At 36.7% G+C, this 24,601-nt stretch overlaps 1 protein-coding gene and 1 long non-coding RNA gene across 5 annotated transcripts in view; one reads left to right on the forward strand and one right to left on the reverse strand.

Moving 5' to 3' along the window:
* Nucleotides 1-3,922: 3,922 nt before the first annotated feature.
* On the forward strand, nt 3,923-7,097 carry hoxb1a (homeobox B1a). The gene is made up of 2 exons (XM_058768678.1): nt 3,923-4,641; nt 5,405-7,097. Exons 1-2 carry the CDS (start codon nt 4,002-4,004, stop codon nt 5,719-5,721), a joined length of 957 nt encoding a protein of 318 aa, XP_058624661.1. The 5' UTR covers nt 3,923-4,001; the 3' UTR covers nt 5,722-7,097.
* Nucleotides 7,098-8,052: 955 nt separating this feature from the next.
* LOC131536050 (uncharacterized) overlaps nt 8,053-24,601 on the reverse strand; it is a 195,056-nt gene continuing 178,507 nt past the window's right edge. For all 4 annotated transcript variants that reach the window (XR_009269819.1, XR_009269821.1, XR_009269820.1 and 1 more), the window contains one exon: nt 8,053-8,908. This is a non-coding gene — a long non-coding RNA (uncharacterized LOC131536050). The remainder of the gene's footprint in view (nt 8,909-24,601) is intronic.

A 24,601-nucleotide genomic window follows, 5' to 3' on the forward strand; every position in this document is an offset into this window, starting at 1 on the left:
ATAGATAGATAGATAGAATGAAAGAACGACAGATAGATAGATAGATAGATAGATAGATAGATAGATAGATAGATAGATAGATAGAATAAAAGAACGATAGAACGATAGAACGATAGATAGATAGATAGATAGATAGATAGATAGATAGATAGAACGATAGATAGAACGATAGATAGATAGATAGATAGATAGATAGATAGATAGATAGATAGATAGATAGAATGAAAGAACAATAAAATTATAGATAGATAGATAGATAGATAGATAGATAGATAGATAGATAGATAGATAGATAGATAGATAGATAGATAGATAGATAGATAGATAGATAGAATGAAAGAACAATAAAATGATAGATAGATAGATAGATAGATAGATAGATAGATAGATAGATAGATAGATAGATAGATAGATAGATAGATAGATAGATAGATAGATAGATAGATAGATAGATAGATAGATAGATATCGTTCTAGATAGATAGACAGATCTAGCTATCTCTTTTGAGTGCTCAAGTCGAGCACTTGGCAAAAACCAAACAAATGCCATTGTTTCTACTGCTCCATTAACATTTTGGTTGTTTGCATCAGTGGATTAAGATAAATTAGATCACTTTGGAAGTTAAATTCAGACAATCTACATGTCCTAAGTTTGTTTATTATACAATGACTTGGATAATTTAAGCAGATGGCTCATTTAACCTCTGTGCAGCATATGAAAATAAGGACATGACTGACTTTGGGTAGGTGTCACCCCACAAAGGATGGATGCAGGAGGAAAATCATTTATTTGTATAGTGATTTTCTTAATATCCCACTTTACATGTACAATGGAAATACCTTAATCTCCGCCTACCTGCATAAATTATTCTGCAAAGCCGGTGTGTGTCAATACTCTTACCTCACATCAGCTACTCAAGTGACGACAAAGTGGAAGGGTGGTGGGTGAAGGACATGAGCCTTCTGCTTTCAGAATTGAGAATTTTAAAAGGCCTGCATTGACGAACTGTAAAAGGAAATTAATAATAACAAGATTTCAGTTGTAATGTTAAGGTTAACGTGCATATTAGTGTACAGACTCAATGTTGAACATGTGGTGTGGATTGAAGAAAAAAAAAAACTACATTTGAATGGCTTCAAGGGTCATTCATTATGCAAGTTAATGACTTGGACATGCAAAAAAATCAAAGGTAGTTATGATGGGAGCCCCATTACTCTCATCTGCATTTTACGTTTTGCCTAGCAAAACAGCAAAGGAACTGCCAAAGTATACAAATTGAATAATAAAAATGATTTCAGTTTTAAGGTTTTATATATCCTTAAGCAATAAAATTCACCATTACCACAGCAATGATCCCGTACATCATTCACAACTGTTAAATAACATAGTATCATAACATACTTGAGCTTAAGTTTCACTGGTTAAAGTGTAGGAGTAATTTTAGTCTCACAACTTGGAGTGCTCAGTAACATTAAGCACGTGGCATGCAATGCCGCCATTTAGACAGATAGCCCAGCCAAGGCTACGCTACAGCTCGAAAATCACTCTAAAATTAAATTGTTTTATTCAAAGTTGTCCAAAATATTAGTTTTGTTTTTTTCGTGAAAAGTTTTAGTATCCAGACTTGATTAGGCAAGGCAAGGCAAGTTTATTTATATAGCACATTTCATACACAGTGGTAATTCAAAGTGCTTTACATAAAAGGAAGTGAAATAATCATTAAAAATACTAATAAGAAGAAATTAAAAATAATAATAATCACAACAATAAAAACAAAGTGATTTAAAAATTGATTTTAAAAGAATTTAAACATTTAAATTTTTGATTAGTTGCTTGCGTTTAGAGATATTGCGAACAATCCCGTCAAACGACCGCAAGACATCGGCCTCGTGACTATCTACAATATATTAATGTAATAATAACAATAATGAAGTGAAAGAAGAATCATTTCATTTTTAAAATCATTAAGAGTAATTTTTTTACTCAAATCTGTTTAAAGCTGTTACGATTACTTACTTGCGTAGAAATACAGTGAGCCTCAAGGGTGCGCAACGCCTTTTTTGTTTTTCCCGTCGGAAGAACGTTTAAGCTTATGCAAATAATAGTTGATTGTTATTAGTTGAGATGTAACAATGAATTACTAACACGGAAATTAAAAAAATGCCAATTTATTTATTCATATATCGAGTATATTAATAATTATTATTAAATTATTATTTCTTATTATTGTTATTCTATAAATTGTTTTTTTTCCTTCCTGTTCTTCTGTGTTCTTTACCAGCTATAAATGTCTCTTTTATAAACATTTTATCTTGTATGCTCTAAAAGAAAATAAACCTTTTACGTTATAATTCTCCTCTCTCGCATCCATTTCAAAAACTGCGCATCATTATTGCTTGAATATCCCTCACAAACACAACTCACAATTTCAATTATAGTTTTGCGCGGTCATTTGAAGAATCGTTGAAACGAATATCAGATTCAGAAAATTTTAGGGTTGGCGAATTCTTAGTTACTTTCATCAATAGACACTAGTAAGACTCGTTGAATCTTACATGGCATTAATGATTCGTTTGTGATCATTAGAAACATCAACTGTTCCAATTTAATAAAAAAGATAAAACATATACACAACATGAATAAAACACTGCAACCAATCAACTGATGGATTCGTTTAAAACAACCAGAAGACCAAAAGCCTCAAGGACTCTTGAGTGTTGGACAGAGCTACAACAGTGCTAAGAAAACTGCTCAAAGTAGTTTGGAATCTTTGGCTGCGCAACTAGACAATCACTTGGCACGTGAAGCGACAGATAACAAATCACTGTGGGCGTTATATTGTTACCCTTTCTTGTACCACCATGTACTAATGAGCAAATATATTCGAACTTCTTCAGCCCCCCTATATTGAGCGTGGGCTTTATATGAAGAGGATGACTTGCTCAGCATTGTCATCTTAATTAATTATTAGCTTCTCTCTTCTCCTGCTGTCCACCAACGCCTGTCAAGCAATCCATGGTGCAGACGAACTCATTAGTTTGACTTACAATCCTAAAGTTTTGGAAGTTATGTTTAGAACGCGTGCTTTATAACCTACTGTTTTAAAACGAAACTGTAAAGACCATCTTTCTCACTTTGATCTGCAATCGGATTCAATTTAAAAAAAAAAAAAAAAGCTATGGAAAAAAGAGAGCAATTCCAGGCAGCAATGCAACACATGCTTCCAAAGCTTGTAAGTGAAAAAGGAACTCGTTGGCGTTCTTTTCCTGCTCGTTTGGACTCAACAGAAGGCTCGCTGTCGACCTAATTTCGTTTTGGTAACAGATCAGTTCAGTGATTCAATTAGACGGGTCCAAAGCCAACCCGGACCGATCTGTGAACCGTGGCGTCACTTCCAATTCTAGTGTTAAAGAGATTTCCTTCCTAAACACACATAATGAACTCTGCGTTGGGCTAGTCTTATAGGCAACACTGAACATTACTCTTTTAAAGAGGACAATCACCAAGGCCTACCTCAGCCCATTACAGTATACGAAGATAAAGCATTATAGGCTACACAAAACTCGCGCTATTTAAACTAGAAACTAAATGCGGCTGGTAAGAGATGAGAGGAGATGAAGAACAAAATCTCAATGCAAAAGTCTAAAACGTTCTTTCTTTATTTCTCTTTCTCTCATTCGGAGAGCCTTTCACGCAGGGTTTGACATATTCTAGCTGTTATCAGATTGATGGGCTAGTTTGATTGAAGTGGCTTTGTCATGCAAATGTCAAGCGCGTGATGGATGGTCGCCGTGCGCTGACAAACTTCTGGAGGTCCCCTCACCATTGGCGCCGTGACGTCTCACGTGACCAGCAGCTGAGGTAAAGATGTGTTATAGGGAAGCTCGAGCAAATACTCCAGAGGTAAGCATTTCCCCCCTTCCGCATGACATACTGTTGCGAGCTTGCAGGACAGGAGGCTCTCCCGATCTCTCAGGTTGACCCTCCGCCATTAATTGCGCATGGACAATTCCAGAATGAACTCTTTTTTGGAGTACACAATTTGTAACCGTGGGACGAACGCCTACTCGCCCAAGGCTGGATACCCCCACTTGGATCAGGCGTTCTCGGGCCCCTTCCATGCCGGACACGCAAGTGACAGCTATAACGCTGATGGACGACTTTACGTAGGGGGGAGCAACCAGCCAGCAGCAGCAGCAGCAGCACAACATCAGCACCAGAGCGGCGTCTACGCGCATCACCAGCACCAAACTCATCAGAGCGGCATTGGCCTTTCCTACGGTGGCACAGGGCCTACGAGTTATGGGACCCAGGCCTGTGCCAATCCGGACTACGCTCAACACCAGTATTTCATTAACCCTGAACAGGATGGTATGTATTATCACTCATCGGGGTTTTCAAACTCAAACGTGGGTCCTCACTATGGCTCCATGGCCGGTGCTTACTGCGGGGCGCAGGGAGCCGTTCCAGCCGCACCTTACCAGCATCATGGATGCGAAGGCCAGGATCACCAGCGAGGCTACTCACAAGGCACCTACGCCGACTTATCGGCCTCCCAAGGAAGGGAAAGGGACACGGATCAGTCGCCACCTGGGAAGACATTCGATTGGATGAAAGTCAAAAGGAACCCTCCTAAAACAGGTGGATAGAATTGCCTCTGTGACGAAAATGTCTATGTGCAACACACTCAAAACAAGAGCAATTATGCCTTAAAGCAAATAAGATTGCAGGTCACCAAAATATAACATTAGGCTATACTGAAATTAGAAACTTTTTACCTAGGAAAAGTAAAAAAAAAAAGGCCCGTTCACTTCAGTTTCAACCCGTCTCCCTCTGCGCTAATGCATCGAACAGACATGCTTTCGTTCGCCCTTGGAAATGCACCAGCACTGTTATCCTTAGCTTGTCCCCGGTTCTGGCCGCGCAACATTCGTTTTTGTTGGCCTCCATTGTGTTCTTAAGCTTTCGTCTCCTGTCCCAGCAGTATTTGCCTCACTACGATTTAGTGCACCAACTTTTACTCACGGGGGCCACCATTTTGACATACTGTACAAATTGAGTGGTCATAAAGCCATCTTTAGGGAGTATTGAATTGCATACTCCATATACCCCGTTATGAGTTCTTTCAAAATTGATAACACATACAAACGAGGGAATTATAGTAGGTTAACAAAAGTTTGCAATACCGTATAACTTGTTGATTTTTTATTTATTTATTTTTTTGCCTGATACTGCAATTTAAACAGTCACATCTAATAAGAGTATCGAATACGAGCACCTTGATTGTTGTTGGTGTTTTTTTTTATAAAACAAGCCAGTGAATTATGACTATGGCGTTTCATGTTTATGTTTAATTGTTTGTCAAACAGCTATTTAATTATTCTTTCTTTTTTTTTCCTCCCAGCTAAAGTGGCCGATTACGGACTGGGACCACAAAACACAATCCGGACGAACTTCACAACGAAACAACTCACGGAGCTCGAGAAAGAGTTTCACTTCAGCAAGTATCTCACGCGAGCGCGGCGAGTCGAAATAGCTGCCACGCTCGAGCTGAACGAGACACAGGTGAAGATATGGTTTCAGAACCGCCGAATGAAACAGAAGAAGCGAGAGAAGGAGGGACTCGCGCCTGCTTCGTCCACCTTGTCTAAAGACCTCGAGGATCACTCTGATCACTCAACTTCAACATCTCCAGGAGCTTCTCCAAGTCCGGATTCCTAACCGAGGACAATGACTTCGGGTGCATTGAACAACAGATTCGAAATATATCGTAAAGTTTATTAATTTAAGCATTCCACAATGTGCCCGAAAGTCCTTTTCGTCTTTTTTTATGATGGACAATTCATTTTAGGAAACCGAACGTCAGGCGAAAAAGTGAAGAGCAGAGAGACTTTTAGCACAACAATGAACATAGTTACACCGTCTCCTCGAGCAAAATTACTAATAGGCTACTTTTTGGAAACGTTTGTGTGTGTTATACAGGGTATTTCTATTATGATAAATATAATGCACTTTCACAATGTTTACAAGACTCTAAACGAACCTAACTGACTTTACAGGGAGCTTATTGTTTTGTCAAAATATGTATGTGTGTTTTTGTTGCGTTTATGAAAATGTACACATTTCATATATTTGAGTTTTGAGGATTGTAGCTATAGGGGTTTTCGGACTCCTTGCACTAAGCGTTTACAGGGTAGGCCTTTACTGAGCACCAGCACAATTTTGTTGGAATATGTGAACGATTCCTTCACAGTGTGCACTGTGATATTCCATTCCATTTGTCAATTTACAGCGATTAAATTCGAATCTTGGGAAAGTTCTATTCCGTTTGTAGAAAAAAAAGGACAATGCAGGGTGTTTAAAATGTACTTTTTTAATTAAAACATTTAATCAATTTGATCTTTTAGCCTAGTGTTTTTTAAGCGCAGACGAGCTGAGTTTTATTAGCTACTGTCTTTATGATTCCGTAATCTAAATGTCTCAATCAAATGCTTCTGTCAATTCTTTATCTACCTCAAATAAAAACAATATTTTACTGAACCAGTCTCTGCAACCAGATTACATATGTATGTATTACGTGTGTACGTAATATAGGAAAAATACAATAAAAATAAGGGAAAAAAATGTTAGTATGGAATGAATTATGACAAAGGTTTAATAGCTCTTCTCTTCACTTGGAGGGTGAGAAAGCGACCACCAGTCAATAGTGTTGTAGGATGCTCGGAGAACGGAACGGAATGTTGTTGAGCAATCAGGGTGGTTAAAGATGACCTTTTTACCTCGGTGTGCTCTGGGATATCTAAACATCCAAACAGACTCTCTCACTGAGTGGTTTAGGGGTGGCACAAATAGCACTGAGCCTGAGCAAATTAAAAGAAAGACAAGCTTTCAAGAAACGGAACAGAATTGTGGGCGGTGCATTTGAGTTATTGAGTGTTGTTATGAATGGGATTCTTATTTACTTGCTAAACACATTAAACACTTTCAAAACCATAAATCTTTAGAATAGTCCGCTGCATGCGTTGCATTATCATTCTCGAGTGCTCAACAACAAATAAAGCATTCTTAAATGTGAAAAGTATCTATTTTTCATTAGCTCTCAAATTCTGACGGTTGCTGAAATATTATTGTAATTGACAAAGCCATATTAAGTCATTAAAGACACTTAGAATCCTTAGAATTAAAATTGTGCCATGATAGACATGTTTGGTCTTTGTAGCAGTGTTAGCATTAGGTCCACTTCAGAGGAAATCAATGCTGGGTTGCAGTGGCATTCAGGCACACAGCACCCTGGGTGGTTCTGTAACTGAAACGCATTTCTCTCACCAGGCCAGTGTTTTTGTGGCAAGAAAAACAACACATAATGTAACAAGCGGTTCCCTTAAGCGAAGGCAAAAACTTAGTTTCTGCATCAACGTTAAAGTAATGTTCAAAAACATTCAACATATTTAATTATGACTGAATATATGCTTTATGACTTCAGTTTGACTATACTATAGGATTCATAATATCCCTAATAATATAAAAGTACTATTTAGAAACGTTTCCACAAAAAGGTTTTATACAATTAAAAAAGTTGCATTTAAAAGAAAATTTATTTAAAAATATATACACAAATAATCTAATCAAATGCAAACGATTTGGTCCAACATATACTGGAAATAAGACGATACAGCAATTGTTCTATGATTCTCTCTCGACCATCTGCTGCTGCAGATTTCAGTCACGCTGTTCGGGGCGTTTGTCCTGTACCCCCCTGATCGGGCCTTTGATCCAACCGCTACCCCCGCGGTCAACATCCGTGGTCTGCATTGAAACGTAAAGTAATGCTTACAGTAGGGGGTTTACATGGAGGTCACCGTTAACTTTACCTGAACTCTTTGCCAAAAAACTGGACGAGTCTCTGTCTTTTCTTAAATGTCCCACAGCAAAAACATTCATTAAAAAAAAAAAAAAAAAAAAATATATATATATATATATATATATATATATATATATATATATATATATATATATATATATATATATATACATATTGAATTTGCGTGGGCCTATATGTATTTGCAAATATTTTACATTACGTTACTGTATCTACAGAATTTTTTTTAGGGTTGTCACGAAGAGTGGACATACATTGGGGTGTTTTCATCTGAGTGTAATTTCAAGTCGATGCTCAATATAAAAAGGTCACCTTAAAAGAAAATCTCACTGAGAAAGGAGCATCCCACATAAGTACATGCGCGCACACATCTGCTTTCTATCTGTGCTCTGTTGACAGACTTTCGTTCAAATTAAACATCAGATTTTAGGAACTCCCAGTTTTCTTTTGTGCCACCTCAAAAACACATGCGGAGCAAAGCAGGTGAGCGAGAGAGGGCAAACTCCGGTGAAAGAACTGGGGGAATGAACTCTGAGCTGGAGGGTGCTGACAAGTGGTGAAGAGAACTATTGGAGGGGGGGTCGCTTTTCGAACATTTGAGGAAACGAGTTTGCCTAACTCCCCCCCACCCCCTTGTTCACTCTCTTGTGGCCTCACCTCTTCCCCAAAGTTTACGCGGGTTTGACAGTTCCATTTCATCCACGACCCTCTGACGGACTACCCCAATATTTGCTCAGGCGGACAGGTTTGCCCTGGGTCCTGCCTCAAACATCCCCTGACTGCTTCTCCCCTGGCCTCGGTTCACACAGAGTTCAGGCCAAATTAATACTTGAAATAGGCAGGTCAGCCTGTCAGGAGCTGCGGACGGGCTTCCATCTCGCCGGGGTCACGCACAGGTCTCTCCCTTCAGCTTGCGCCGCGAGCACCGTTCTGGGGCTTCACTTTGTCTCTCTTGAATTTTTTAGCAGTTCACCCGTATCTTCCACTCTCCCCGGTCAGGACCTTTGATTCCACCATCTTTCCATCATACTGTAAACGCACAGATAGATAGATAGATAGATAGATAGATAGATAGATAGATAGATAGATAGATAGATTTATTCAAATTAATTGAATTTAGAAACAAGTAATAACTACTACATATTATTCGGGAATTTCAGAAAACAACATTAATATTAAGATCTCTAAAAATGTTCAAATTGAGCATCTGAATTGCTTAAAAAATCACTAACGTTTAACATTTAAATGATTGACATTAACATATAATCATGGTTATAAAATTATTATATTGAGTAAACGTGTTTAATATGACAGGTCAAATATCGAAAAAGCAATACATTATCAAGACAGACCTATACAACTCAAAGTCTTGAAATGTCAGGATTTTTCAGTTAAGACATGTTTGGAGTAAACTGAAGATGAATTACAGTAACTGACCAATTTTTTGTTTCGATCTGACATGTGAGCTCATGTGCACTGTATCTCTCACGTTAAAATAATTACGAGGGAACCCGTGCAAATTTTTCTTTTCAATTTTGCATTATTGATTTTTTTATTTTAATTACTTCTTTAGCTACAACTTGTTAATTCTACTAACTTTCGCATTCCCAGCCGTTTTACATTCAATTGCAATTAAATTGCATTTTTATTAGTGATTTATTTTCATATCTCTTCTAAATAGCTGGGGAAAACGTTTATTTAATTAACCCCTTGAAAAAGCTCATAAAGCTTTTAATTTAATAATATACAATATTTCTAAATAAAAATCGAATATATATATATATATATATATTTTTTTTTTTTTTTAAATAATTTAAAATAATATTAAATTATATTATATTACTAAATACTATTATTATAATTATAAAAAATAACAACAACCTATGCTTAACTTATTATTATTGAATTAATAATGTGGTTGATATTGGGTGTAATAATGGCTATTGACGTCTAGAATATGGCTGCGTAAAGAGATTATATCCCGTCATTGAACTCTGCACTAAGTTTCATGACCGTTTGCCCTGTAGTTGAAAATGGCGTAAGACCAACTAAAAAAAAAAAAAAAAAAAAAAAATGCTTTTCTTCACAATCCATCAAAAGTGGAAAGGAGCGCAACCCACTCAGCAGGCCGTCAGGGTTCATGCAACTGAATGTGTTAAAAAACGCCGATGAACTTACCATGACCCTGCGCTGACCAGACGCAAAGGAGAACGTCCTCAAACGAGAAAAGAACTATTGCAATCTGACGAAAGTTGCGCAAGTTTTGCATTTCTCGATTCACAAACGCCTTAATAGGAAAATTATCAGTCACGTGGAATTATTAATACATAAGGAAAATATTTTACGATTAAAAATATCAATTTGCTTGCATTTAAACAAAATGTTAAAACATCACCTGCTTATTTTTAGACTATAATAATAATAATAATAATAATAATAACAACAACAACATGCTACATGTCGAATCAGGTTTTTAATAAAACGAATAAATTAAACGAATAATAAAAAAATACACATATAAAAATATATATTTAATAACATTCAAGATAATGAGTTCTGTCCATTTCAAAACTGGTGAGAATAGAAGGAAGAACATCTATTCTGTTTATTCTCACATTCTTGGCTGAATTCAGAGCAAAAGGTTATCTGAAAGAAAAATTCCTGTCTCACGCTTGAGGAAGGCCAGAGAAAAGGCCAGCAGGCCACCAAACAGAAGCAGAGGGAATCTTCTACTATATCACAGGTTACACAACGCATTTACCAACTCTTATAGAGACAGTGATTTTATAAAATTGCATGTTTTATAAAATTCAACCGTTTCAACCACGTTAATATTACGCGAACAATTGTAAATTAATATAATATAATGCTGTTGTGATCCAACTAAGTCTTTGTTTGGATTCCAGTGTCATGTGCGCGCAAACAGACAATAAATTATCTTAAAAACAGATTTATGCATGTTTAGTTCATTCGTGATTTAATTTAATCGCCTAAGACCTAAAGAAAATGTGTGTTAATAAACCTATCTGAGGCCGTTTTAGGAATGCGAGTCATTTACGATGTTATTTTGCATGTTTGCTCTGCCCCATTTTTCAATTCTGTCACTCTTTTGCTTGTGGTATCCGATTTTAGTTGGATTAAACGAGTAACCCTACATCCCTTCTCTTTTTACACACGCAAAGTGTTGAATGAGATCTGCACAATAGCCCTGTTTACCTCATACAAACACAACATGTTGTCACAAGGTATTTATATCTCAAATGGAAATTAGAAACTGAGAGCATCCCTCTCTCTTTCTCTCTCTCTCTCTCTCTCTCACACACACACACACTCTCTCTTCTCTCTCTCTCTGTATAGAAACAAATCTGTACAAGAATTGTGGCTTTGAGGTTAAGCTGTATACTGACTTCAACCTGAATGCATATATAATCAAGCAGTATATTTTTTCATTAGGTGTTACATGTTGAGATTTATACATCATCTGAAAGCTGAATAAATAAGCTTTCCATTGATGTATGGTTTGTTAGGATCAGACAATATTTGGCCGAGATACAACTATTTGAAAATCTGGAATCTGAGGGTGCAAAAAAATCTAAATATTGAGAAAATCACCTTTAAAGTTGTCCAAATGAAGTTCTTAACAATGCATATTACTGATCAAAAATTAAGTTTTTATATTTACGGTAGGAAATTCACTAAATATCTTCATGGAACATGATCTTTATTTAATGTCCTAATGATTTTTGGCATAAAAGAAAAATGGATAATTTTGACCCATACAATGTATTTTTGGCTATTGCTACAAATATATCCCAGCGACTTAAGACCAGGGCCACATATATGTAAAGACATGTGACCGCATGATTTTTTTTCTTTAGTATTGCTAGTAATTGACAGCTGACAGCTGTGAGAAGTTATTTCTCACATGCAATTTGTAACTTTATAGTACTTTATTAATGCATTTGGGGAAACAGTAACAGTTATGATGCACATATCAAACACTAGACTGACTGACGTGTTTATAAGCATTCATAATGACCCCTCATCTTTCAACTCTCTTATTTATCATATGATTCTCTTCTCCAAAAATAACAAACACATTTCTCTTAGTCATTTGTTCCCTCTGCCTCTGAGTATCATCACTGCAAACTCGTCTTTTACAGCCAGACCACAACCTGAGATCAGGCGTACATGTGCTCTTGCGTGTATTAATTGGTAACCAAATGCTGAATGAGTCAGGAACTGATGTCTATTCAAATACAGTGTGAAGATGGACAAATGCTTAGTCTCATATAACAAACCAGAAATACATTTCTAAAAGAGAGCCTGTGCCAGTAAAAAAAGTGCCACTCAGAGTTATTGATCCAGTCAAACCTATTCTCATCTCAAACTATATGTTAGCATTTGTGAGCATGCCAGGATTCTTGAGCGATGAAGACCCAGTGAGGCCTTCCTTTCGTTTGAGACATGTGCGACTCAGAAACTCAGCTTTCAGAAACCAGAGCGGGAGTACAAGAGACGGTGGAGACTGCAGATTATTTTTGTGTGTGTCTGTACAGGTGTGTGTATGTCCAGAGATCAGAGGTCCGGATGGGATGGTGTGGACAGGGCAGACAAGTGGAATATTTAACCCAAACCAGAGACTGATGACCAAAGTGTGAGAGAGAGAGAGAGGGGCTTCTTATTTTCAGACGTTCTGACATTCAGTATGTAGGAGTGTATTTTTGTATATGAGATAGCGATGACCTGAAGACAGGATGGAAACCCAATCTCAAACTAGAACTGTCTTCGGTCCACATGTACGCTCATGTGCTTTCCTCAGAATTATGTAGACATCATTACTCATCCATCACAACAGTTCATAGCGAGGGCACACCAACAGCCTTTGACCTTCAACCACATACACACACGTCTTGTGCTGAACTCAGTAGGGCTAGTGCTGGAGCGCCTGAACTCACAACTATCCGAAGGCGCCATCTTTTTAGCACAACCAATCCAAAACCAGCTTGCTGTCGAGAAGTAATCAGAGACTCAAGGTTACATTGGCACCTCACTGTCAGCTCAAAAAGACACTGCATGTGACACCAAAGGTCAGAGGTGTTTTTCTCCTCCCTCCATCCTTATTTCATTCCTACCCCATCTGAAACAGGCCAATATGTGTTACACTGATGACAAAAGTTGTTATATATGTGTGTATGACTCAAGGTGAGCGTTCCCAAAGAGGTCCTGAAAGTGTGAAAGACTTGATCCAGATAACAGCTGTAGCTTCTCTTATTTAATGTGATGTTTGTGTTCCTTCAATCTCCCTCCCTTACGAATCCAATGGCATACAAAGCAATTACTTAAATTTCATTTGATACAACCTTTCTCCTTTCTTCCCTTTTTCATGGGCCATTTGTATACATTGATTGGTTTCTCTCTCTTGCAGTTTATCTTGCTCTATATTGACAAATTGCTAATACTCAGATACTTTGAATGAACAGTAAAGTATTGAGGCTACCATCTGAGATAAAATTGCAACTACAATTCATTATTCTTGGTTATCCTGTTTTAAACACACACACACATATATATATATATATATATATATATATATATATATACACACACACATGCATATATACATACATGCATACACACACACACACACACACACACACATAATACCAAGATCAAAGGATTAAATATTAGCAGGACATTTTAAAATGAATGAAAACATCACTTTAAAGAATGAATGAATGAATGAATGAATGAATGAATATTTGGAAACACTACTTTTGCATAATGAAAGCATAATGAAAAGCAGGTAATATACATTTGTTAAATGTTGGAAAGATTAAGATCAATTAAAAACATCCTGAAAATATCCTGCTAAATGTTTTGTGTGAAATTACAGCTAAATGTTTTGAAAATTCAACATTTATGTAACATATATAAATAAATAAATAAATAAATATTGGATTGGACTGAGCAGTTAAAAAATTACACACAAAATTGAGAGTGGAAATCAGTTTAAATCTATTTCAATGTGCTAAGAATTGCTTATTGTGATTATTAATTGGTGTCTTACATCACACTGCTACAGAGCAATAAAAAACACTATGTCTCATTTCTTTTGCCTCTATGTTGTTCATTAGACTTCTTTCTCTCTCTTCTCTTTCCTGGTCATCTTCTTCAAAAGTGTGCCTGTATTACCCTACAGGAAGTGTGTGGAACCGCAGGTTTCCAGAAAGGATGTCTGGATGACAGGAAAGGGAGGGGTTACCCACACTCATTCTTTCTCTTCATGAGCTAATCAAGTGAAATCCAATTTAGTTTGGGAAAATCAGGGCATTAAAAATTTACAGGAGGAAAGGAAGTAGAAGAGAAGGCAAGAAAAATGGATTACATTTTTTTATATTTTCAATATGCCTTAAAAAAAGAGTCTCCATCTGTACATATGCATGTGCCGCCTTAGATTTCACATGCCGTGATGTTCTTGGCAGTGGGCCTGCTGTGTCTGGGGTTCACTGCAGCAGAGTGAAACCAGGTTAATGTCACTCTGGGATCGGCTCATATGGTCTGAGGGAGGTTCCAGTTGAGAACTCAGATTTACTTTTGTCTCCCACAGCACACTGCCTGGATCTCAGTGACAGCTAACCTCTGACTGAACCCTCACACACACACACACACACACACACACACACCATCTTCCCTTCCTCACTGCACTGACATTAATGTTATAATGTGCAGACATTATAATACTCATGGCTAGATGTATAAACAATCGTCATGTTGGAAACATTTCAGAGGGCAAATGATTAAAAAAGTTTGGCAAACATGCATTAAATGCATCAAATATCATCTAATTTCCTATAAGCAAGATACTAACACATCAGACTAAGCATCAGCCAGAGGAAGCACCCAGTGTCTGTTCAATTCCAAGCTCTAATCTGATTGGCTGGTTTTACGCTACTTCCTAAGGGCACACAGGTTTTTTAATCAGTCCGTATGGAAACTAAGTCATCTTTAGAAGGTATTGGTTTGGTAAAATGAGCACCTTTGAAGAAAAACTAATCACTGGATTTGCTTTTCTTTTCTTTTTTCTCTGTTATCGGTATCACATGACCGATTCCAAGTTCCAAGTTTTACTGCCCTCAAACAATGCATAAAAACAAAAATTGTGGTCAGACATGTCAGTCTGAGAGTCTCTTCCTGTCTAAGTGGGTGGTTCTTGGCCAGAATAAGTTTCACGACTTAGTCAGAAATCTGGCTATGCAAAAATACTAAACCATATTGTGGTATGACCCTTATCTGAAAACTGTGGCTACAATTCTTTTCTTCTTTTTTGGCTCTCTACCAGCTCCCCTAATGAACCCTGGCACAGAGCTCCGTCCTGAGGCCTTCACCATCCCCTGCCTCTGCAGTGTCCAGCCCACACAGTTCACTCAGGTGAGCCCCATGGTGCAGCTCTGCCTTGGGGACACACATGGCACAATTAATCAACGGGAGAGAACACGGCAGCCGCAGACTACATTGGATCAAAGCCCACACACACATTCATATATTTTCTTTAAAATCACAACTATGCACTATATTATGATTCTGACATTTCATAGCAAATGATCATCTTAAGAAATAATCCAGTTTTAGCCTGTTACTTCCATATTTAAAGGGAAAGTTCACATCAAAATGAAAATTGTCATCATGTACACATCTTTATTTAATTCCAAATCTATGTGCATTTCTGTTGTCTGGAGAATACAACATGTTTTTTGAGAAATGTCTTGATTAATGTAAAAATTACAACACAAGATATTACATCATTAATATTGTAATCATATTTACATTAACTGCAATGCTCAGACAATTGGCCACATTACAGCTTAACCATAACATAAAAATAATTTTGATTAAATAAATTCATATTTGGTGAAAGCATATTTGTGAATTAGGATATGATATTCAAATTAGGATATTCAAATTAGGATATTCTAATTTGAATCTAATTTACTGTATTTTGTGATACATCACACACTAAAACTATTTGAAAATAAAGTACAGTAAATAGTAATTTTTGTAATATTACATTTATTATTTAATTGCTGAAATGTTTAGTAAGACTTCACTATAAGGTTAAGTGTTAGCAATTAATACATTACTGAACAACAACGAACAATAACGTATTCATTAATCTAGCATATGTTCATTTCTAACATTTTAATTATTTTTTTCATATTCATTTTAAATATATTAAATATATTATAATGTATATATTAATATTAATGCATTGTGGACAAGCAAATTAACAACTGATTTTTAAAAAAAATTATAAAGGAACTAAAAATGAATTAAAATCCCGTTAGTTCATGATGTCTAATGCATTAAGTAATTTCAAATTCGTTATAAAGTCTCACCAATGTTTTGAACAACCAAATATCAAATTGTCATCATATGACGCATTACCTTCCCAATAGACTATTTTGAGCTAATTAATATTGCGATCCAGCAATAATATGCATACAAAGCAAATACTGTATAGTAAACAGTTAACCATTTACTACTCAATCGTGATAGAAAAGATTTACTAAAAATGACCGACCAAGACATGACTTATGTCACTATGAATGTTTAATCATGCTTTAGCCTGAAATATTGCCAACAGTTGGATTATTAACAGTTGGAGTTGGTTGCAATTATACCTAGCACAACCTAAAAACTTCTCACTTTTCTAAGAAAATGTCTCTTAAGAGATATATACTGTACAGTAGACAGATCTTTTGTTCTGTATCCTCTGACATAAGAAATATAAAGCTATTGATAATGACTGGCTGCTGGTTTTCCTCAATAAAGAGAGAGAGAGTTTCATCAGCCTCGTGGAGGCCGAGGCCTGTGCAACAGCCACTGGGTTAATCAAAATGATCTGTGAGCCAAATAATTTGTCCAGCGGGCCGATCAAAAACACGCAAATCAAACACGCTCGCGTAAACACCCACCACTTTGCAAGCACATTCAAAGACAAATAAACAAATAAATCAGCAAATGTATCCACACATGCACGATTACACACACACTTTCATATGAGTGGGCAGCACCTGGGTTTGCCCTTGTCCTAGTGAAGCATTTAGGCTGCGTTCCCAGCCGAAGACAGATGGACTAATTACAGTGTGTTATACTCCAACAAACTAACCACACTTGCCACAGAAGACTTTGATTAAAGGGTCCCTCATAAATGTAATTTATAAATGTACAGACATGGCGTCGTACACGGATACTCTTGATTGTACGTGAATTTATGTGTGTGAGTGTAAGTGTCTGCGCAGTGGCTGGTTTCCAGATGTTGCTGGGTGAGAGACTGTCCTGTCTGCCAACAGGAGGTGAAGCGGTCTAACACTCATCTCCAGCTGGAATCAGAGTCAGATATTCAAAAAAAGCGAGAGAGAGAGAGAGTGTGACAGAGGAAAAGAGAGAGAGATGGAAAGAGAGGCTCTTGCTACAACAAAAGAGTTGATTCATTATGCAAAACAGACCTTTCTAACTCATCAACAGCAATTACATTTTTGTTTTGCAATTTGCCGTACAAAATGAATCATGCATTTTAGGAAAAGACCTTTCTTGAAAGAATATATCAAGTAATGACGAGAGAGAAAAAAAAAAGAGAAACTCTTTTCTTTTAAACATCTTTCATCACACCCCTATCAGGACCTCCATACCTCAATTCACTACTACGAATGCATGCTCCCTCCCGCTAGCTCAGTTCTCTAAGTGAGCGAGGCCTTGTTCCTACAAAACAAGGCTAAAAGTCACTTTCCAAAACTTTGTCCATTTCTGGTGGAATGAGCTGCCAACCTACACCCGAATCGCTGAGAGCATCACAACTTTCAAACACCTTTTCTGCAAACACTGCAAGCGCTCACATTTCTTCTCTTCCCTAGCTTGCTTCCCAACCTAGTTGCATTGTGCAATACTCTTTGACGAATTTCTTTTGCAAGTCACTTTGGATAAAAGCATCTGCTAAATGCATAAATGTAATGTAAATTTATACTCATGCGCCATCTCAACTTAAAGCGAACTATAAAAATCACATTTCATTCAGTTATCAACAACATCAAGTGGCACTGAAGATGTAAGCCTTCTAAATTTGAAGCGCATAGCATGTGTAACTCAACATTTTGGGGAACATCCACAGTCTTTGTAGCTTCATCCCTGACAGATTGCACATCTAAAGGAGGCACAAAACAACGAAGCGGCGGCTCGATTTTGAGAAGAGTGATTGAGCTAACGGGTGAATAGGATGCGGTCTCTTTCGGATGGGGGTTTTGGGCGCTACACTGCTGTACGGGACAGGTTGCGTCCAGGGGGTGCGGTTGGGGTGAGGGAGAATAGGACAGGTCTCGGGCCTTTGTGAGTGTGTGTTTCCATGGTGGACAAGCCCCAGGCCAGAGGGACTGCCCTCTGTCCCCTTCCCAGGCCCCTATCCTCCCTGTCAGCTGTGAGTTATTGATGGGACAGGCTGGCAATGGAGATCCCCCTCCCTTCACTGGGGCCATGAATACCACACAGCTGGATGGGAACTGTCCGGGATAGAGTGAGTGCGGATGGTGCATGTGTGGAAATTACAATTCGGGACAATATGCTCCTTGTGCGTGAGTTTGAGGGACTGTACTGTAAGATGTGTGCGCCTGGGTGTGTTAGAGGATATGATGTAGGGTTGGTGTGTTGTGACTTGTTCATTGGAAGCCTGCAGGTGTGCAGATAAGAGTGTATCATGAACAAATGTAGGTGATATGCTTGTGTAGTGCAGGGAATGGGAAGCTTTTTCTGTCTGTGTCAGGGATAGAGATAATGAATTAAAGATTTTTAGACTTGAAATGTTTGAAAATTTTGTCCTTATTTGTTCACCCTCATGTCATTCTAAACCCTATGGATTTTATTCTGTTGAACACAAAAGAAGATATTCTGCAGAATTGTTTTAGTTCTATACAGAAAGTCAATGGGGACCAAAAAGGCAAAAACACAATTTTCATTTTTGGGTAAACTCTCTCTTTAAGACGCAGCTGTAATAATACTGCAGACAGTACGCCAACTTTAAACAAATAAAATTATTTCAGATTTCAGTTATATTATCAGTGACATCTGTGCATTCATAACCTTGTACTGAGAATATTGTTGATTTTCATTCAAATTCAAGGGCAAAATCTCATAAAATCCTATTGAAACCAGTTCTTTGTCCTGCAAGTGAAGAAGATCCATATGACTTTGCCCCAGTTATAAGTTTCAAGTTTTAAAATGCAGAAGCATATTCTTCTAAATAGGTTCCTCACATCCCGAAGAGGAAACAAAAGCAGTTGCACAAATATTTTGGGGCTGTGGAGAATCACGACAACATGTGCTGATCCAAAAATAATGCGCTCACTGTCCAGGGGTCTCGGGGTGTTCTAGTTTGAGAGCTGTAACATTTATAGTTCAAAGGTAAAGTAACATGAGATTATTGCACTGAGCTAAATAAAAGTCTGCTGTTATTACATTTAGACCTCTCAGTGTCAGTCACTAATTCTTGACAACCGTGCAACACCACAAAAAAGCATGACATTTGAACTGATCATGTTTTTCTCATTCTGTCAACAATAAAATCAAGATCCTATAAAATCCATTAAAAAATAAGATTATATAAAAAAGCCATTTAATTGAGTGAGAAAACTTTTTTTTTAGTAATAATTCTTTACATTTATAAAGCACTTTACATTGGTGTAGGGGGGTTTATTACTTTCTGAATAAACATTTTTTTCAAGTATCCTTCAGACACAAGCGAACAACTTAGAGAAAAAAGAAAAAAAAAAGATAAAGAATGAAAGTCTCTTTCACTTAGTTAGAAAAAGATTTCACAACACCATGCTATGTTTCTGTTTGGATTTGGTTGATTAGTCAATAATAGAACAATGTTTATGGTACATAACATTAAACTGTGCATATAAACACACTCAAAACATTAATAATTAAAAACTAAGATAAGAAAATGTCATTGTAAAGACCTCTAATCTACTGGTGGTTAATTATACATTCATCGTTCACATTGTGTTGCTTTTGCATTCCATGATGATTATCATGGAGATAGAAAAGAAAACAGAGGTGCATGTGATGCAGAGCGTCTCAAGAAGACTTTCTTACTGCTTACAGTAAACGTTTCTCCCAGACAGGTGTTAAGAAATAGCTACAGCCTGCAACAGGGTTCTGCTCTCTCAGCACAACAGTTAAACAGGCAGGTCACACTTCTCTTGGCTGGCAGGTAGAGCCTTCCATCCCATCCCTCGCTGTCGCCGGTGAGACCACGTGTTGGACCGGAAACCTCGCGGCCCCGCAGTGGGAGTCCTGATGCGATCTGACAGAGCTGTCAGCGACCAGGTGGTGTCTCTTCCTCCCTCTTCCAAGATCTGTAGATGTCGCTGTCGCAGATACAGACTCGCGACCCCCCCGGTTTTCTATCTGCTGTGTGGAAGCATTGTGGAGTGTCTTAATTTCCCTGTGCGCTCTCGTTCGTTGTTCACAGCGTGACAGTGAAAAATGGTTCGTCAGCTCGGTTCTCTTTGCCGGGCGACGCGAGGCCAAACGACGTAACATCTGGCGACGGAGCTCTGTCTCCAGGGTTTTTTGGCACGTGCTCCTGGCTGCCGTTTCCACTCTGCCTCTCATTTTATTTCCCTCGCTCACTTTCCTCTCCTCTACCCTTGCTTCTCTCATTCCCTCCAGAGGTGCTGGTGAGCCACAGCAGGTCCAGGTGGGCTCTTTTACCAATGAGACTCTCATATGCGTTGCCTCGATGAACAAGAAATTAAGTTATGGAATATTCTGGAAAGGACTATTTCTGGTTCAAGTTGAGATCAATTAACAGCAATTGCTTTATTTTATTACCAGAGAAAACTAATTTCAACTCACCCCTTGTTTTATTAAAAATCAAGGTTGTAAGTGATCATTTTCACAAATGTGAAGCTTATAATTTTATTTATTTTACATGTTACATGTACTTACTATTATAATAACAATAAATTATGCATAATTGCATGCAAGTAACCCTAAGCCAAACCCTAGTCACCTTATAGTAAGTACATGTAGTTAATTAATATTACTCAGTACTTAAATGTATACTTACAACAAGAACACCTTAAAATAAAGTGTAACCACACTTTTTCTATTAAAACTTTTGTATTATTTGAGCTGTAATGTTCTCATCAATTTCATGGTTGTTTTAGTTTTAAGTGTTACTTTGTAATGGCAACAAAGTTGTGCATTTGGATTTATTTTTACACAGAAAAGGTTATTAAGTGATTTTCTTCACACCACAATCATGTTAACATGCATACTATTTACATTTTTTGGCTATACTACTGAAAACATGAGTATTTTACCATCTACAGATTGACCTTATTCACTTTCATTGCATGCATCTCACTGTAACCCAAATGGAGGGACAGGTCAAAATATTATAATATCAGCATTATGCCACAAGTGCTGTCAATTGAGCTTGAGCAAGAATATTCCTCTACGCTGTGACTGCGTAAAAGCACACAAATTAACATTTGGTCTATGAAAAATGGAGATGTTTGACAAGAACACAGCGGATGCCCACATCTCGGTTAAAGAGCCCACACGTTCTGTGGTTTCCTCGAGCGCTTTCCATAATTCATTAACTGATACCCAATCACAGGACATTTCACTGGTGCTGAACATTGGCTCTTTTCTTGCCTGTGGAGAGAGTTTGGCCGCATGCCTCATTCCACCAGAGTGCATTCCTAGGTGATTCATCAGCATATGCCACACCAATACTACAAACCCTCAAGATACCAATCATCTGTTTGCTGCTTCTTAGGAAACCTGATATTAAATCTGAGTGGCACCTATTGCTTACTTTTGATCAGTATCTCATAGAAAAACAATAATTTTAAAAGCATTAAAAAACATTCACTGTCGTAGTGGCAACAAATCTTCATTTACACAATCTCAACGATGATCTATGTTCACACATATTGCTAATGCACCTGATACTGGTTTCAAAACATTTTCTCAAACCACAGCTCTGATTCCATCAAACATTATGTAATATATATATATATACACACATACACACACACAGTATATATATAAAGTATAATTACAATTTTTTTTTCTAAAAATATCTTTACTATCACTCTTTATCAGTTGATGCTGATGAAAATTCAGCTTTGCATCTCAGGAATAAATTATATTTTAAAGTATAGTAAAATAGAAAACTGTTATTTTAAATTGCAATAATATTTCACAATATTATTGTTTTTCTGTATTTTTGATCAAATAAATGCAGCTTTGATGAGCATAAGAAATATCTTTAAAAAACATTCAAAATCTTACTGATCACAAATTTTTGAACGGCAGTGTATATATTTTTTTAAATAGTGTTATAAAGTCACTATTCAGAACTTATAAGAAGCCAAATGGCCCAGACTAAAAGTTTGCACAACAGCTTTAGATGTTAAACAGCTTTCACGTTAAATTTATCAGTGTAAGATTTTTAGTCCTATGACATTAAATGGCTGTTAAAATGGCATTTGGATTATTCCTGATCTGCATACAAGCCACGTTTCTCTATTATACAAAAAATGCACTAACCACTGAAGTGAGTCGTACAAACAAACAAATAAAAAACACTGCATTAAGGGCTCACCTGTAAAGCTAAGACTCCACTTAGAGAAGTAGATGATCGAAAAAAAGTTTTTATTTATTTTGTCTGATTCTGCAGGTGTTGCGAACAAAAGAAAGAATGCTGAATAGCAACAGCTGCTGTCAACACAATTACGTCACAACACAGTACATTAGAAGAGATTAAAAAGGTTTTAAACTTGTTGCCTGGCAATACAAAACACAAAAAAAATAATACGAAAAATTCAAAAAAAAAATCACAGGCTGAACACAATGTGTTCAGAGCTAAAGGAAATTCAAAAAATGTATTGTGTAATTCTTTAAATAAATACATAAATAAATAAATTCTCTACCATGTGTAAGCTGACATTTTCATCCTATGACTTGTAGCTGCATTAACCTAAGTCTTTAATACTAGCCTATACCATCTAATGAATTGAAACCCTTCCATCAAGCTGTCAACACACCAATCCTATTCTAGAACTAACCGACTAACTTTCTTGTCGTGCAATTTGGTGATTGCTGAAGCCAGATTCAGAGTGTCACTGAGGCAATAAATAACAAAAGACAGACACGTGGTCACTCGAAGTAAGCTACTACTGAAATGCACACTAAAACGTTTATTCATGAGACCCCAGACCTGTTTTCAGCTGTCGTAATATATGAATCTAATTTATATTCAATAAAGAGAGTTTATTTCAGACCTTCCTCTGAGAAGCCTTATGGGCCTCGGTCATACTTCATCGAGGATATAAATGTCAGATCATGTACTGTGATCTCGAATGATCCAAATATTGTTAGGAAATCCCTCTTGATTCAAGCATTGAATGGAGTGCTAGAGTGATTCATGTCTGTTTTGAGTGGAGAGGGCTATAATCGTAAAGCGAGGAGATTATTTTAAGAGGCAGCCGGCAGGAGGTACAGACAAGTCTGAGCTTGCTCACTGACTGAGAAACTGGCTGTAATAGCTTAGTATTTATGATCTCAGGCCAAGGGGCTGTGTTACACAGTGTTTTTATGAAGTCACTACTTGTAAGGCAGTAAAAAAGCAGGATCATTACAGCAGTGTACATATGTAACTAGATTATGGATTTGCATTTATCCCATTTTCTCTGCTGTTGATTTAAGTTACTTTTTTTGCATTCATTTGTATTGATTTAATTTCATTTATTTGTGTCCCAACTGACTTATTATTTATAGTATCATCAGATGATGTACACATGAAAAGCTTAGCTTAGTTTACCCTTAGCTTTTTTTCTGTATTTATTCTTTTACAGGGGTTTTACCTGTATTTAGAATTTTAGGGTTAATGGAAATATTTGTAAATTATGTCCTGGCAGAAAATTACCAGTAAAAATTTCCATTTTTTTCTTCCCCTGTGTACTTGTAGTGTACATGTATAAAATATAAAAGCAACTAGATTTTCCTGTATAAAAACACATTTGTGTGAACAAAATAGTGTGATGTCATAAAGACAACTTGTTTATTCCTAAAATAAATTGCCTTTTATCTTGTCACTGTGTAAAAAAAAAAAAAAAAGGAAATCTGGAAATATTCAAATATTTGTATTGTTACATTTTTTCCAACCCACTATTAAAAAACACAAACAATTTCCACAAAATTAGTATTTATAAATATGTAAACTTAAGAGAAGCATTTCAATTTATACATTTATTTGTAGAGTGTTTTATTCTATATTATTCCAAAAACAATACTTTAAAAATATTGTTAATTATTACAAAAATTATTAAAACATTATTTAAAAAAAATAAATACATTTAATAAACACTCTAACTTTGAAAGACCTAATAAAAAGTGTAATAGTTTTGTAAAAATACTTAAAAAATATTTATCTCCCCATTTTGTGTAGTTAACTACCACCTTAAAAAACAGCTTTATTATAGCTTATCTACTGAATCTGGCAAGCCACAGAATCAAAATAGCTTCCCCAACACTGAATCCTGGCAATAGAAAGCGTTGGGGAAATGACTCAATTTACAGACCCATTAATTCAAGCCGAATGCTACTGTATGTGAAAGAGAGACAATGGCAATGTTTTATTGAGCAGAAGCC

Source organism: Onychostoma macrolepis, chromosome 03, assembly GCF_012432095.1.
Source record: "Onychostoma macrolepis isolate SWU-2019 chromosome 03, ASM1243209v1, whole genome shotgun sequence".
Taxonomy (NCBI): domain Eukaryota; kingdom Metazoa; phylum Chordata; class Actinopteri; order Cypriniformes; family Cyprinidae; genus Onychostoma; species Onychostoma macrolepis.

Excerpts from the sequence above, each read along its gene's own strand:
- hoxb1a (XM_058768678.1), top strand. The coding sequence starts at position 4,002 with ATGGACAATTCCAGAATGAACTCTTTTTTGGAGTACACAATTTGTAAC. Across the intron at positions 4,642-5,404 it reads AAGGAACCCTCCTAAAACAG|CTAAAGTGGCCGATTACGGA; the intron begins GTGGATAGAATT and ends TTTTCCTCCCAG.